This window comes from Mus caroli, unplaced genomic scaffold (genome assembly GCF_978045245.1).
Source record: "Mus caroli unplaced genomic scaffold, Mus_caroli_1 scaffold_2, whole genome shotgun sequence".
Lineage (NCBI taxonomy): Eukaryota > Metazoa > Chordata > Mammalia > Rodentia > Muridae > Mus > Mus caroli.
The window spans coordinates 22336409-22353470 of NW_028227257.1; the positions used below are offsets into that span (position 1 = coordinate 22336409).

At 45.3% G+C, this 17062-nt stretch overlaps 1 protein-coding gene across 5 annotated transcripts in view; it reads left to right on the plus strand.

The window, feature by feature from the left end:
- The window catches only part of Mroh8 (maestro heat like repeat family member 8), a 73826-nt gene that overhangs the window by 35428 nt on the left and 21336 nt on the right, over window positions 1–17062 (plus strand). For all 5 annotated transcript variants that reach the window (XM_021156950.2, XM_021156951.2, XM_021156952.2 and 2 more), the window contains 4 exons: window positions 4998–5133; window positions 7792–7913; window positions 13204–13356; window positions 16868–17028. In XM_021156950.2, the coding sequence (XP_021012609.1) occupies window positions 4998–5133; window positions 7792–7913; window positions 13204–13356; window positions 16868–17028 (572 nt within the window). The remainder of the gene's footprint in view (window positions 1–4997; window positions 5134–7791; window positions 7914–13203; window positions 13357–16867; window positions 17029–17062) is intronic.

Genomic DNA, 17062 nt, shown 5'->3' on the forward strand with positions numbered 1-17062 from the left:
GAGTCCCTATAGGTTAGAATTATCTACCCAGCCCAAGTGCTAATTAAAAGGAAAAGTGAAGGACAGGAAAAGAGACATAGTCAGTGTAAGTCTATTGTTGAAAAAAACAGATTCAGTGACACACACACACACACACACACACACATACACACGTTGGTTTTTAAGGGTCTGGTAGTGTAAATACCAAGATTTGCCAGAGAACAAAGCAGTTCCATAATTTTGAAACAAACTTAAAGGAAGCTTTAAGTAGATACTGATTAGGATGGGCTTTAGTCAGGACCACTGCCTGGGATTCCTAGCTGAGTGGCCACGAGACACAGGTTGTAGGGGCTACTTAAGGACAAACCCATACTGCCATCGTATTTTCCCATGTGGCTTTGTTATTTTCCAGGAACTACAATTCCCAGCATCCCATGGAATTTCTAGGTTCTGGGTGGAGTTTACAGGTTAAGTTTTAACTTTCAGTTTTTGTTTGTTTGCTTTTTAAGATTTATTTATCTTTTTTTTATACGTAAGTACACTGTAGCTGTCTTCAGACACCGCAGAAGAGGGCATCAGATTTCATTACGGATGGTTGTGAGCCACCATGTGATGGATGGGATTTGAACTTCGGACCTTTGGAAGAGCAGTCAGTCCTCGTAACCACTGAGCCATCTCGCCAGCCCCTTAGCTTTGGGTCTTAGGGACCTAACTTTTTTTTTTTTTTTTTTTTTTTTAATAGAAAAGGGAATCAAGAGGAGGGGTGTACACCAAAGCAGGTGACCTTGCTCAGGCTGTGTCTGGGTGCTCACTGTGTGAGTTCTGGGGTCTGCAGGGGCAGTGCAAAGCTGTCACTGGCCGAACGGAGCAGTCCACTTACCTTAGACAGTGACTTCTGCTCCAGAATGCAATCTTACCATCATGGACGGTAGCCTGCAGGGGAGCAGGGGTGGTGACCTGTCCTGCAGAGCTCACTGTGGTTGGAGGTAGTTTTATTTCCTGTCATAAAGATGTTTATCTCTCAGCCCTGATCCCAGAGTCCAAGGTCTTTGCAGAGTGTCTCAGGAAGAAAGGGGAAGAAGCCAGGCCAGAGCCAGAGGGGGAGGGGTCAGCTCCCAGAACCTTGACAGCTCTGCCTTGACTCAGCCCCTTCTTCAGGCCAGAGCTTCTGTTTTTTCACGCTGAAGTATATTCAATAAAGGCAGCTCAGTGACAAGCAGCTCACATGTGCCCTGGGTGCCTAACCTTTCTGACATCAGTTTGCCTATGTATTATGTTTTCTGATTTGATGTTAATTATGGGATTTCTGTGAGTGAATGTGTGTGTCTCTGCATCTATACATTTTCCTTGGGCTCTTTTTGTTTGCTTGTTTGTTTTGTCTATTCTCATTTATTTGGTATTTTTGTTTGTAGTTGCCTGTTTGTTTTCTAATAGGATAAAGAGAAAGGGTGAGAATTTGGGTATGTAGTTAAGTGGGAACAATCTGCAGGAACTGGGGGAGGGAAAACCACAATCAGAATATATTCTATGAAAAAAAAAAAACTACTTTCAATTAGAAAAAAAAAAATCAAGGGAACTTAAAGAAAAAAAAGGTAAGAAAAAATGTTAAAGATGGGATCTAGTCTCTAGTAAGTTTTCCAGTTTTGTTTGTTTGAGGCAGGTCTCATTATTTTCACCCTGGCTGGACTGAGATTCACTGTGTAGACCAGGCTGGCCTCAAATTATCCTGCTTCTGTCTCTTGGGTGTTGAGATTAAAGGCATGAACCACTATGCTGGGGTGTGGTGTTTATGTCTTAATAAAGTCTGTGGGGCTAAAATATATTAATATAACTATACTTATAATAGAAAATCTTTTTTTTAGGTAGAAGAAAGGAAAAGCTAGCTTGTTGCAGTTCACACAGAAGCACCATCAATACTAGTTAGCCCTGAGTACTTTCTGCTACAGCAGTGTCTGAGAGCTTCCAACTCAGTTCCTCTTGGATCCTTCTGTAGATGTAGCTAGTGAAGCCTTCTTTTCAGGACTTATTTATTTGTGGTAGTTTTGTTTGCTTGTTTGTTTGTTTGTTTGTTTGAAGACAGGGTTTCTCTGTATAACCCTGGCTGTCCTGGAACTCACTCTGTAGACCAGGCTGGCCTCGAACTCAGAAATCTGCCTGCCTCTGCTTCCCGAGTGCTGGGATTAAAGGTGTGTGCCACCACACCCAGCTTTGTGGTAGGTTTGTCTGTATCAGCATATATGTGCACATGTGTGCCTGTGGAGTATCAGACCCTGAGGACCTGGCTTGCCTCTTGGGTGTTGGAATTTAGATGCTGGTCCTCACGACTGCAGCAAGCACTCTGAACCCCCGAGCCATCTCTGCAGCCCCAGCAGCTCCTTTTCCAAGGCCTCCTCTCACTCAAACTGGTTATCATTTTCTTCTTTCTGTCTTCTCCCAGACTTGCTCTTTATTGTTGCTGCCCAAGGCCACCTCCCCCCTCCCCCCCAGTGATAGAATTCAGGATCTTGTGTGCTCTGACTCCTACCTGCCCTGCCGCTCAAGCACAGTCACACTGGGCTCTTGCAAATTCTAACCTCCTAAAGCTCTTCTTGCTACTTCAGCTGCTTGGAAAGTTCAGCCCAGTTCTCCGTGTAGCCAATAACTCCAGTGCTCAGTTCAGACATCTCCACTTTTTTTTTTTTTTTCATGAAAAAGGGACTTTGCCAGCACTTGGAGGTAAAGGCAGGAGTTCACAAGGATCCTCAGTGACTTAGTGAGGCACTGTCTTGAAAAAAAAAAAAAAAAAAAAACCAAAACCCTTTACAAATGGAAAGCTTGGTAACCTGTATTCAACCCCACAACTCACATAGACTTGGGAGAAAACTAACTCCACAAAATTGTCCTCTGACCTCCACACATGGCACACGAGTCCATACGCACATCATTCTCTCTCTCTCTCTTTCTCCCACCCTCTCTAATTACACGTGTTGCGTGCATACATATAAACACTAAAATTAAAATAGTTTTAATTTTCATTTTTCGCTTTCTTTGTTGTTTATTTTGACAAGGTCTCACTATGTGGCTCTGGCTGTCCTAGAACTCACTCTGTAGACCAGGCTGGCCTTGAACTCGGAGGTCCACCTGCCTTTGCTTCCCTCGTGGTGGGATTAAAGGTCTGCACCACCACATCTGGCTTAATTATTTTTGTTTGTTTTTGTTTTGTTTTTGTTTTTCGAGACAGGGTTTCTCTGTGTAGCCCTGGCTGTCCTGGCACTCACTTTGTAGACCAGGCTGGCCTCGAACTCAGAAATCCGCCTGCCTCTGCCTCCCGAGTGCTGGGATTAAAGGCGTGTGCCACCATGCCCAGCTAATATTTTTATTTTTATAGCACCATTTATGTCTATGCACCACATGTATGCCTGGGCATCAGACCACCTGGAATTGGCCTTGCATTGAGTCTAGCCTTGAGCCACGTTGGTGCTAGGAATCAACTCTGGATTCTCTTGAAGAGCAGCCAGCATTCTCAACCACTGAGATGTCGTCTCTCAACCACAATTTATTTTGTTTTTAAAGAAATGGCTGCTGGGGCTGGGGAAGTGGATGACATGCTTGCCGCTCAAGCCTGAGGTCCTGAGGTTGGATCTCCAGCAGCCATGGAAAAGCCAAGTATGGTGGCACATGCCTGTGATCCCCGCCACTGGCAACACAGACGGGAGGATCCCCGGTGCTCTTGGGCCAACTAGTCCAGCTGAAACCATGAGCCCCAGATTCAGTAAGAGATCCTGTCTCAAAATGAGGGAGGCAGGGGGAGGGGAAGGGGGAGAGGGGGAGGGGGAGAGAACACTTAATACTGAGTTCTGGCATCCATATGTGCTCACATGGGTGCATGTACTTTTTTGTCTGTTTGTTTTTTGTTTTTGTTTTTTTGAGGCAGGGTTTCTCTGTGTAGCCCTGGCTGTCCTGGAACTCACTCTGCAGACCAGGCTGGCCTCAAACTCAGAAATCTGCCTGCCTCTGCCTCCCAAGTGCTGGGATTAAAGGCGTGTGCCACCACGCCTGGCTTTTTTTTTTTGGGGGGGGGGTGCATGTACTTGAACACAGAGGCATACAAAGGGAGAAAGAGCCAGGGAGTGGGAGGAGGGAGGAGGGAGGAGAAAAACTATCACTGGTCCAGCTTTGTGGAGCGCTGCCAAGTTTCCCCCGAAACAGGCCATCACAGGCTGATTCTGTGTCGAGTTTCTGAAGAGCTGGAGAAGCACCTCTCTCTATTGCCTCCAATCTTCTGAATAGCAGGGATCATATTACACAATGCACACTGTGTTATATAGCCATGACTTTGGCATGAGGTATTCTGGGATTGTCTCTGTGGTCGTACAAAGCCGAAGGGGATGCTTTAGTGTATCATAAATTTCTTGTTTTACTGTTGGTTGTCATGGCTTTTGTTCTTTTATGCTGTTGGGTTCTGAGAAAGGATACATGTATGCTATACTACAGAGCCACACCTCCAGGCTAGACACTTGATTTCTAATATTTATATTCATAGGATGACTCTACCATAATTTGCTTTTCCATTACTAAGCAAATATTTTCAAAATGTGATCTTTAAAAACAGTACAGCCAGGGCTATACAGAGAAACCCTGTCTTGAAACTACCCCCCTCCCCCAAATACACCCAAAACCAACCAAACAAACAAACAAAAAACAGTGCTGGATGAGTTCCAGAACTCTCAAGGCTACACACAGAAACCTTTTCTCAATCAATCAACCAACCAACCAATCAATCAATCAATACTACTGCTGAAATGAATATCTTTACTGCCAAAGCCACCTCGCTCTTTAGAATGTGTTCATAAGTTAGGTTGCCCTCTGTCAGGATTATATCAAATCTGTGAAACAGTAGCCAGCCCTCCAGAGGTCTAAGGGCTGCCTGTGACCTTTCACTTTTCTTGATTTGGGGACAGAGATTTGATTACTCCTCAACAACTCCAACCTAAAGTCGAAGTATTCCCGTGTCTGACAGCACTCTCCTTCTCACTCAGCTTCCACTGCAGTTCCAGAGGCTCGGGAATCTCGTGGCTGTGATGGCGCTGCTGTGTGGGGACCCACAGAAAGAGGTGGCTGAGGAGGCTGCAGAGGGGACACACTACCTGCTTCATATCACTTTGAGACTGAAATGTAAGACACTGTGGAATGAAGGTGGGATCTAATCTCTAACACAGCATAGTCTCCAGCCCTCCTTCCCAAGGTCTAGAACCCTGTTCTTTAGCCATTTGTAGAGAGAAAGGTATGTAGTCTGTGGGCAGAGAGGAGCAATGCTGAATGTGGTGGGTTGAATAAGAATGGCTCCCAAAGGCTCATGAATTTGAACGCTTAATCCCAGATAGTGGCACTATTTGAGAAGGTTTAGGAGAAAGTGTGTCACTGAATCTGGGTTTTGAGATTTCAAGCCCATACCAGGTCCAGTCTTTCTGTCTCAGCATATGGGTCAAGATGCAGTTCTTAGCTACTTCTTCAGCACCATGCCTCTTTGCCTCCATGCTCTCTGCCTAAGGACTAATCCCCTGAACCTGTAAGCAAGTCTCCCAATTAAGTGTTTCCTTTATAAGAGTTGCCTTGGTCATGGTGTCTCTTCATAGCAACACAACAGTCACTAAGACACCGACTTCAACATTGGAACCTTAACACTGGCTTGGACACTCCCACCCCCACCCCCACCCCAACGCCCACCCCATCCCCACCCCTAGTGCCCTATATCTGCACAGCTGTAAGTAACCAGACATGTGGCCATAAAAACAAACTGGAACAATTGGTTTGGTCAGAAGTTGGGGAGGTCCTTACCATCATTTGGGCCTCCATACTTCATCCCATAACTATTTATTTAGTGATGATTTGGGGTTCAACAGTGTGCTGGCTGGTTTTATGTTAACTTGATACAAGCTAAAGTCATCTTAGAGGAAGGAACCACAACTGAGAAAATGCCTCCATAAGATTGGGCTGTAGACAAGCCTATAGGGCATTTTCTTAATTAGTGATTAATATAGTTGGGCCCAGCCCATTGCGGACAGGGCCATCTCTGGGCTGGTGGTCTGGGGTCTGAAAAAGCCACAAGGAGAAAGACACCAAGGAGCACCCCTCCATGGCCTCTGCATCAGCCTTGGCTCTGGTTCCTGCCCTGGGTGAGTTCCTGTCCTGGCTTCCTTCAGTGATGAACAGTGATATGAAAGTGTAAGCCAAATAATCCCTTTCCTCTCCAAGTTGTATTGGTCATGGTGTTTATTATAGCAATAGAACCTTAAGTAAGACAAATAGAAACTAGAGTACGAAGGCCCCCAATCTTTATATCACAGTCTAGTGGGTATCCAGAGTCAACAAACAAGAGCCATTAGCAGTAATATGAAGGAAAATTGCAGATCCATGAGTAAGGCTCAAATGAGTTGTGGGATTCAGAAAAGGCATTCTGAAGATGAGGGGAAGAATAAACAGCAATCAAACAGGTGAATAGGTGAAAAGCAGGCAGAGGAATGGCATAGTGAGGGCCCTCTGAGTGAGAGAGAGGGAGAGGGAAAGGGAGAGGGGGTGAGAGGGGGAGAGGGGGTGAGAGAGAGGGAGAGAGGGAGAGGTAGAGGGAGAGAGAGGGAGAATTCCTGCACAAACATCATGACCAAGAAGCAAATTGGGGAGGAAAGGGTTTATTCAGCTTACACTTCCATACTGCTGTTCATCACCAAGAAGTCAGGACTGGAACTCAAACAGGTCAGGAAGCAGGAGCTGATGCAGAGGCCACGGAGGGATGTTCTTTACTGGCATGCTTCTCCTGGCTTGCTCAGCCTGCTCTCTTATAGAATCCAAGACTACCAGCCCAGAGATGGTCCCACCCACAAGGGGCCCTCCCACCTTGATCACTAATTGAGAAAATACCCCACAGCTGGATCTCATGGAGGCACTTCCCCAACTGAAGCTCCTTTTTCTGTGATAACTCCATCATGTGTCAAGTTGACACAAAACTAGCCAGTACACATGGTCTCACTATGTAGCTCTAGATGTCCTAGAACTTACTAAGTAGAACAGGCTAACCTGGAACTCATAGAGATACCCCTGTCTCTGCCTCCCAAGTGCTAGGATTAAAAGTGTATACCACTATGCCCTGCTAGGAATACTAGCTTTTATCTAACTGGTAGAAATCCTCCTGTAGTCCAGTTTAAGGTTATTTCTGGATATTTGGGCAGCCTGAGACCAAATAATTCAAATATTGATTCAACAAATATTTACAATGCCCTGTCCAGCAATATGAAGTTACATTAAAACATGGGAAACAAGATAGGCATGGTGGCACACAGCTCTGATTCCAGCATTCAGGAGGCAGAGGAAAGCAGATCTCTGTGACTTTAAGCCCACCCTAGTCTACAATAGTAAGTTCCAGGACACCCAGGGCCACATAGAGAGATCCTCTCTCAATGGATCAAAACAGCAAAAACAAACTATAGGAAACAATGCAGCATGATGGGAGTAGGTTACTCAAGTCAGTGAGTCTAGATGTGCAGGAAGGTCTGTGATCAATGAAGGCTTTGGCAGTATTTAAACCTCATCCAACACCCTCCAAGCTCCCCTCCAGTGGGCTAGTGTCACAGTCTTCCTATATTGTACTCAGCAAATCACTCCAAACCTCTCTTCTTACAAAAACCCTTTTCATCTCCCTTTGGCTGTTTGTATACATTGCTTTATCAGGAAGAGGGCGGAGACCACCTTCAGATTAGATTAATTTGTTCAAGTGAAAACCATAGAGATGTGAAAGAGTAAGAAAGAATGGAAGCCAAGCATGCATTCTCTTTCTAGATATCACGCAGGACAGAGACAACAATAGCAAGAACTTGAAAGAAACTTTGAAAAAATGCAGGTTGCTACTGGAGCAATATAGCCTCAAACGGTTCTACTGCTGTCCCTACAAGATTGTTCAGGTAATTAGAGCAGCTTGAAACATCCAGACACACAGCTTGAAGGGCTAGGGAGGATGGAGAGAAGCCAGAAGTCTTGTTTGCTTGTGAAAATGTGAGATGGTAAAAATCACGTTGGAAAGTTCTCTTTGTTTCTTATAAACCAACCAGAGATTGCTCAGGGAGTCTGGATTTGCAAATAAGGTGTCATATGCATGACTTTACATGCCAGGTTCCTTTCCTTTTCCTTTTCCTTTTCCTTTTCCTTTTCCTTTTCCTTTTCCTTTTCCTTTTCCTTTTCCTTTTCCTTTCCTTTCCTTTCCTTTCCTTTTCTCTCCTCCTCTTCCTCTTCTTCCTTCCTCCTCTTCTCCCTCCTCCCTCTCCCCTTCCCTTCTTCCTCCTCCTCCTCTTCCTCCTCTTCTTCTTCCTCCTTCCTCTCTTCTTCTTCTTCTTCTTCTTCTTCTTCTTCTTCTTCTTCTTCTTCTTCTTCTTCTTCTTCTTCTTCTTCTTCTTCTTCTTCTTCCCTGAAACTCACTGTGCAGACCATGCCAGCCTAGAACTCACAGCCATCTGCCTGTGTCTGCCTGTCACATGCTGAGATGAAAAGCTTGTACACCTAGGTTTGATTGCCCTGTTTTCTTAGTTTAGCAGTTTATGTCAGCTTGCTGAAGAGGCCAGTCATTTCAGTCTGGTAAACTGACTGAACACCAGCCACTTGCTCATGTGAACCTGCCGGGTAGAGGAGCTTCAAGAGACAATGGTGGAGCCAACAAGCTATGTGTTTTTAACTGTAGCCTACTTAACCCATTGCTCAACAAAGACTTGTGCACCTGCTAGATGTGTTAGGGATAAGGGTACACAGAGGAACCTATAAGGCTGGGGAGATGGCTCCATAAAGTGCTGGCAGTGCAAGCATGGAGACATGCACTCAATCCCCAGGAACAAGAAAGCTGGGTACAGCAGCGAATTCCTGTAGTCCTTGCTCTGAGGAGACAGAGGAGAAGCCAGGGTTTGCTGGCCAACTAGTCTAGCAGAATCCAATGAGCACCAGATTTAGTAAGAGACCCCATCTCAAAAAATCAGATGGAGAGTAATGGAAAGAGGCACTGAGATAGACCTCTGGTCTACATGTGAACAGACACCCCCATGCATTCATACCTACACATACGTGTGTGCATACATACATGATCACAAACACACATAAAAGGATGCTTATAAATCTTACTCATATAGGATCAAAGGTAGCAGGAATTCAGTCTAGGTATCAGTTTCCTCATCTATTCAGGGAATCTACATACTGGGATGACTTCATTGTTGCGGGGATAAATGAAATGTGTGGAAATGCTTGGCTTACTGCCTGTTGCATAGTAAGTGCCTGGTGGAGTGTATCATCCAGTCATGTTGAGGACCTCATACATTGCCAAATGCTCCAAGAAGCAGGATGACACATGATGTCAATGTGTTGTCTCCCTACAAAGCATTTTAGTTATGCCAAGAAAGCCGTCAGCTAGCCAGCACTGGGTGTTTCCTCCAGCACTCCTATAAAGTGTGACTTTCTCTGAGGGTCTCAGAACCAGGCTTCTCTCTACAAGTCAGAGCAGTAAGAGGCCATGCATAGCCTTTAGATGTGGCCTCTGGGTGTGTCCAGTTTTCCATTTTAATAGATGTGTTAGTGTTTTCTACAGGGACAGAACTTATAGAATGAATATATATATACTTATATAAAATGAATACATATATATGCATATATACATATGCATGTGTGTGTGCGCGTGTGTGTGTGTGTGTGTGAAGATTTATTACAGTGGCTTACTGACTGGTCCAGCTAGTCTAACAATGGTTGTATACCAAAAGAAAGAATCTAGTCGTCATTCAAATGTCTCAGCTGGTCTTCAGTATTCATTGGAATCCTGAAGAAGCAGGCTCTAATGCCAGTGAAGGAATAGACTTGCTATTGAGAGCAAGAGCAGCCAGACAAAGAGCAAAAGCTTCCTTCTTCCATGTTCTTCAAATAGGCTGCCAGCAGAACTTGTGGCCCAGATTAACGGTGGATCTTCCTACTTCAAAGGGTCTAGGTTAAAAGCGGGTCTTCCCACTTCACATTATTTAATGAAGAGCAATGTCCCTCACCAAAAGGTCTGGTCTGGCCAACTCAAATCCCCAGATCCTGCTCATTGAGTTGGTCCACCCCAACATCTACTCCATCTACAAGTTGGTGGAGCGTGTGGAGGGATTGGTCCTGCAGAGCCAGATGTCATTACTGAGTAGGGCTGGTCCTATGCCTGCCAGCTGGTCCCATCATGAAACCATGGCTGTCACCCATATTTCTGGGAGGGAGACTAAAGGGTAGCAGTGCAGGCTACAAGCACAAAGGTTGAGACGGTGGACCCTCAGGGTGGCAAACATCGAGGGCCGGGAGGTGTGCAGCAGCCTGGAGCCTCATCATAGAATCACCCTGACTCTGGGCAAGAGCAGGATATCCAAAACTAGTCTTGGTGATGGTCCAGAATTTATGGTGTATCAGAAACTGGAAACCAGACCGACAACTTGAATGAATGAATATTTGTTGCAATAAATATTTTCATGTATAACTGTTTGGGAAAAAATATACTGTGTGACACATTGCAGTTTCCAGTGACACTGAATGAATATACAAAGGAGAGGTGGGAGAGATGGATGAGATGGAGCAAGGGAGTGTGTGGGGTGGAGAGAGACACAGCTAGAGATATGACTGTGGGGACAGGTTGAGAGAAGGCTCTGGTTGTGGGGAACATGTTGTTAACTGAGTAGGGTTAGCAGGGTGCTGTGCAGCAAGACTCAGCCCCTGAACACACCATCCAGCCGAGAGCCCTGGCTTTGAGCAACGACAGGATGTCCAAGAGGAAGAAAGGTCCATTTTTTGGATTGGACCTCTTCGAAGGACCTCCATGGTCCATGCTGTCCCTTGAGGCCATGTTGGTACCCATGGTCCATGCTGCTACCCCAGGCCATGTTGTAGCCTGTAGTTCATGTGGATGCCTATGGTCTGGGCTACTGATGGAGGCCATGCTGATGTTCGAGACCCATGATACTACAGGAGGCCAGGCCAACGTCTACAGTCTGGAGTACTACAGTGTCTGTGGTTCAGGTTGCTGCTGCAGACCACATTGATGTGCTTGGCCTATACTGCCACCTGAGACCATGATGTAGCTGTGGGCCATGCTACCAATGAGGGCCATGTTGGGCCCATGGCCCTTCTATAGCCAGGGGCCAAGTTGATGCCCATGGTCTGTGCTACCACCGAAGGTCATGCAGATGTCTGTCGTCTGTGCTGCCACCTGACCCCATGGAGATGGCAGTGGTCCATGCTGCTGCTGCAGGCCATGTTGGGGGTCCATGGTGGTTCTGCTGCAGACAGGGGCCATGCTGTTGTCTGTGGCCTGTGGAACCACTGAAGGCCAGTTGGATGTCCATGGTCTGTGCCACCGCTTGAAGCCATGTTGATGTCTATAATCTGTGCTTTAGCTGAGGACTACATTGATGTCTGTAGTCTTAGTCTATAGTCTTAGTTATGGTTGGAGATCATGCTGAGCCCCAGTGGAGGTCCTGCGGACATCTGTGGTCTATACTGCTTCTGAACCGTTTTGACATCCATTGGCCAGACTGCCACTGGGAACTATGCTGGTATCTGTGGCCTGTGCCCCTGAGTCCATGTTGATGGCCACAGCCTGTGTTGCTACCAAGGGCTGTATGGTATCCATGATCCATGCTGCTACAGAGGGCTATTGCTGTTCTGATGTTCATGGTTTGAGCTGTGGTCAGAGACCATGTTAAGGTCTGTGGGCCATGTTGACACTGGAGGTCATGTGAATGAATGTCTGTGGTCCATGTTCCCACTTATTCTAAAGGACAAGAAAGCTACCTTTGTATTGGGATCAATGTCTGTAGACTCACAGTTAAGAAAGAGTCATGGGGCCGGAGCGAGCAGAGCTGGAGAGAGCAAACATCTGTAATGAGATCTGACACCTTCTTCTGGAGTGTCTGAAGACAGCTACAGTGTACTTACATATAATAAATAAACAAATCTTTAAAAAAAAAAAAAAAAGAGCCAGGCAGTGGTGGAGCACACTTTCATCCCAGCTTTTGGAAGGCAGGCGAATTTCTGAGTTCGAAGCCAGCCTGGTCTACAGAGTAAGTTCCAGGACAGCCAGGGCTGCACAGAGAAACCCTGTCTCAAACAAACAAACAACCAAACCAAACCAAACCAAACCAAACCAAACCAAACCAAACCAAACCAAACCAAACCAAAAGAAAGAAAAAGAGTCATAGAAGGCTTTTGTGACAGTCCAACCTACTTTATTTCCCAAAAAGTAACAGCCTAGACAGGAAGTCAATGAAGAGAACTCTTTTAAAAAATGTGCTAAGGATGCTGAAGTGTAGCTCTTCACAACCGATGTCTTCTGGCAGGGGTGCAGGTGGGGAGAGACTTGCTCTTCTCTTCTCTTCTCTTCTCTTCTCTTCTCTTCTCTTCTCTTCTCTTCTCTTCTCTTCTCTTCTCTTCTCCTCTCTCCTCTCTCCTCTCTCCTCTCTCCTCTCTCCTCTCTCCTCTCTCCTCTCTCCTCTCTCCTCTCTCCTCTCTCCTCTCTCCTCTCTCCTCTCTCCTCTCTCCTCTCTCCTCTCTCCTCTCTCCTCTCTCCTCTCTCCTCGCTCCTCGCTCCTCGCTCCTCGCTCCTCGCTCCTCTCTCCTCTCTCCTCTCTCCTCTCTCCTCTCTCCTCTCTTCTCCTCTCTTCTCTTCTCTTCTCTTCTCTTCTCTTCTCTTCTCTTCTCTTCTCTTCTCTTCTCTTCTCTTCTCTTCTCTTCTCTTCTCTTCTCTCTTCTCTTCTCTCTTCTCTTCTCTCTTCTCTTCTCTCTTCTCTTCTCTCTTCTCTTCTCTCTTCTCTTCTCTCTTCTCTTCTCTCTTCTCTTCTCTCTTCTCTTCTCTCTTCTCTTCTCTCTTCTCTTCTCTCTTCTCTTCTCTCTTCTCTTCTCTCTTCTCTTCTCTCTTCTCTTCTCTCTTCTCTTCTCTCTTCTCTTCTCTCTTCTCTTCTCTCTTCTCTTCTCTCTTCTCTTCTCTCTTCTCTTCCTTTTCTTTTCTTCTCTTCTCTTCTCTTCTCTTCCTTTTTCTTCTCTTCTCTTCTCTTCTTTTCCTTTCTCTTCTTTTCTTTTCCTTTCTTTTTTTTTTTTTTTAGGTTGGGCGGAGCCTAGAGAAATTTCAAACACTAGGCAAACTGAGTTATACTCCTAGTCCATACCACACATACATCTTGAAAGTTCATTTTTCCTAAATCCTTTCAGGTCTTTGAAGTTTTCCTTGACTCTCGGGAGCTCGGCCAGTTTATCATGACGATATTGGACAGCCTGAAAAATCTGCCGCATCCCTGTATCCAGCAGACAGCAGGAGAGTTGCTGACAACCTTGGTGAAGAGTGCAGAGGCTCGGTTTGAGAAGGTAAAAGCCAAGAGCCACTTTCTGGGTTTGTGATGGCAGCTTTTCCCAACATCAAAAGAACTTGCCTAAATACGACAAAGGAAATAAATCATTAAATTTATCATCTAAAATGATAAATCATCTAAATCAGGCCGCCCAAGCCTGATGACCTGAGTTCAATCCCCAGATCTCATGGTAGAAAAAAAGGACAGCACTGTCCTCTGACCTCCATATATACATACACTGTTAGATCTAATGGGGAACCCCCCACCCAATTCCCGATTCGGTGTGCACCCAAAAAATCACGAAGGACCATCTCTTGATGTAATTACATGAGGACGTTTAATTACGGAACTCCGGACCGACATGCATCCCACACAGGAGATAACGGATGTCGGCCACGAGGCTTGAAAGCTGGGGGGTTTTATGGGGTAAGGGGCCTAGGGGTGTGGAATTCAGCACAGCGACGCACTATTGGCTTATTCAAACATTAACAGAAAGATTACAAAGATCAGGACTTTGTTCCTGTGGGCTGGGGGCTTATCTTTGTTCACATAGCAACCAGTTGATGTATGACTTTACCCGGAGTCAAGGGGCAATAGACAGAGGGGAGGTTCTGGCCAGATGGTGTTGACTTAGATAATATAGCCCTGCTGGTCCTTGCATACCTTTTCATCTTTACAGTCAAGATGTTCTAAGGAATACCTTAACAACAGCCCTGCCCTGGCATGCCTGGGGGCTGTTCTGCTTTGTTCTCAGTCCCAGGCTGGGGCAGTGGGCTCCTAAACAACTCACAAGTTACAATATTTCATCTTCCTTCAACACATATATACATACATACATGCCATGACATGTGAGCAGCTGCCCTTACATAAACACAACAATAATAATTCTTTTTAGTAAAAAGGACAGACATGGGTGTGGTGTTGTACACCTAAAATTCCTGCACTTGGGAAACTGAGACAAGATCAAAGGGTAAGGCTGCCTTGGGCTATGTAGTGGATTCCTGGCAGGGCCAGGCTACTAAGCAAAACTTTGCCCAAAAAACCATTTAATGAATCGACTATCTTAATTAAACATAGAAAGATACAGAAAGAGCTAACTGTGTAGCCACTGGCATTTTGCACTCCCCATCATTTTCTTAAGAGTGATGTGAAGGGGTTCAGTGCCCAACACCGCAGCAATCCCAGCAACAAGGAAGGCCATGTTAAAATGATAAGAACCCATTAAAAAAAAAAAGCTATGAAAATAGCAAGGACATCTAAGCCTCAGAGGTGAAGCAGGGTATCTCTGAGTTCGAGGCCAGCCTAGTCTACAAAGAGAGTTCCAGGGCAGCCAAGGCTACACAATGAAACCCTGTCTTAAAAAACCAAAAGAGAGCTGGGCATGGTGGCGCACACCTTTAATCCCAGCACTTGGGAGGCAGAGACAGGCGAATTTCTGAGTTTGAGGCCAGCCTGGTCTACAGTGTGAGTTCCAGGACAGCCAAGACTACACAGAGAAACCCTGTCTCGAAAACCAAAAAACAAACAAAAAGAAGAAGGAGGAGGAGGAGGAGGAGGAGGAGGAGGAAAGAGGAAGAAGGAGGAAGAAGGAGGAAGAAGGAGGAAGAAGGAGGAAGAAGGAGGAGGAGGAAGAAGAAGAAGAAGAAGAAGAAGAAGAAGAAGAAGAAGAAGAAGAAGAAGAAGAAGAAGAAGAAGAAGAAGAAGAAGAAGAAGAAGAAGAAGAAGAAAGAAAATAGCAAAGGTAGAACAGGAACACTGGACCAGAGAATGTCTGTCAGAGAATGTCAGAGAATGTCAGAGGGCTCCTGGATGGGTCTGGAGCCTTCAGTGGCCAGAAAGGTCAACTGAGAGAAGCTTTGATTAATTAATATAATAAGTAATATATAATATGTTAATTAACTAATATAATAAATAAACATATTCTCCCTATAGTGATTCAACTGTATTAAATATTACAGTAAATACACATCCTTAAATATGTATAGGAAATCTGGACACAGAGCATTTTCTATGCTGGGCTCCCTGACTGACAGTGACAGCCAGGACCATGATTCCCATTCTTTTTTTCCCACAGACACAGGGTTTCTCTGTGTAGCCCTGGCTGTCCTACAACTCACTCTATAGACCAGGTTGGCCTCAAACTCAGAAATCCGCCTGCCTCTGCCTCCCAAGTGCTGGGATTAAAGGTGTGTGCCACCACTGCCTGGCTGGTTCCCATCTTTTTACCTTTCCTGTTCATGAGGTCATAAGGCAGGCACAGCTGAGACTTCATGAGCAGACAGAGAAGACAACCCAGAAGGATGATGCTTTATTGAGGACAGGAAATCTTTCCCTCAAGCCCCCAGTAGGTTCCCCTTCATGTTTCTTTGGCTAGAATTGCAACCACAAATCATCTTTCGGCTAGTTTCTGGCACCCGATGGTAATGACAGTCATTTTGTGCCGGGATGACAGTCAAGCAGAGGGAGAAGTAGACCAAAGTCCTGGCTTCTGCTTCCTGAAAGAGCTGAGAGAATGGTGGGTAAAGGCTTCTTCACAATAACATGACAGTTTTGTTAGCTTTGTTTTCAAAAAAATCACTATGTAGGAACTGGAGAGATGGCTCAGTGGTTAAGAGCACTGGCTACTCTTCCAGAGGTCCTGAGTTCAATTCCCAGTAACCACATGGTGGCTTACAACCTATAAGTGGATCTGATGCTCTCTTCTGACCCACAGATGTATATGAGCAGATCACTCATACATTAAATACATACATACGTACATACATACATACATACATACATACATACATACATACATAAAATAATCATTGACCAAAAATCAGGAAAAACCCTTGTCTCCATTTCTCCATGATACTGCTGACACCTCTGTTTATATCTTTCTAAATCTTTCATTTCTTCCTTTGTTGTTCTTTCTGTGGTGCTGGAATGAACCCAGGACTTTGTGCATGTCAAGCAAGCTTTCTTGCTACACCCAGCACCTCTTTCCCTTTCCTACCCCCTCGTCCCCCATCCCCCATCCCACCCTCCACCCCCACATGCCCCTAGCATTAAGAATTAAATATCAAACCCAAGTCCTTGTTTATGCTAGGCAAGCATTCTGCAACTGAACTACAGGTCCACCACATTCAAATACTTTTGTATACATACATTCGTATACACCACCTTTTGAGACAGCATCTCTCTACATAGCCCTGACTGTCTTTGTACTTCAGGCTGTCTTGGAATTCATAGAGATCTGCCTGTCTCTGCCCCCTGACTGCTGGACCAAAGGCATACACTGCCACCACACTCAGCAGATGATTGGAAAGTTTTAACTGTCATTTCTCCAGTGCTGAGGATGAGACCCTAGCCCGATTCACACGGGGCAAGTGCTTTATCAGTGAACTGAATCCTTAGCATTCTAAGCTTTACAAACTCAGAAATAGTGTGTCTTCTATCCCCTCACCTCTCAGAAGATGCTACCAAAAGAAAAAAATCTATAATGTCCTGCAGGATTAAGGTCTTAGTGATGACTTTTTCCTTTTCAGGTGCCAGAAATAGTAGGTGTGATCTGTGCTCGGCTGTCGATAATCACCCTGACTTGTGTCCGGCAACAGATCATAAGTACTGTGAGTCTGTTTGTCTCCAGACCTAAGTACACAGATATAGTGCTCAGCCACCTTTTATGCCATCCAGTACCGTATGACAGGTAACAGAACCTTGCTCAGCTCCTGTGTCACTGG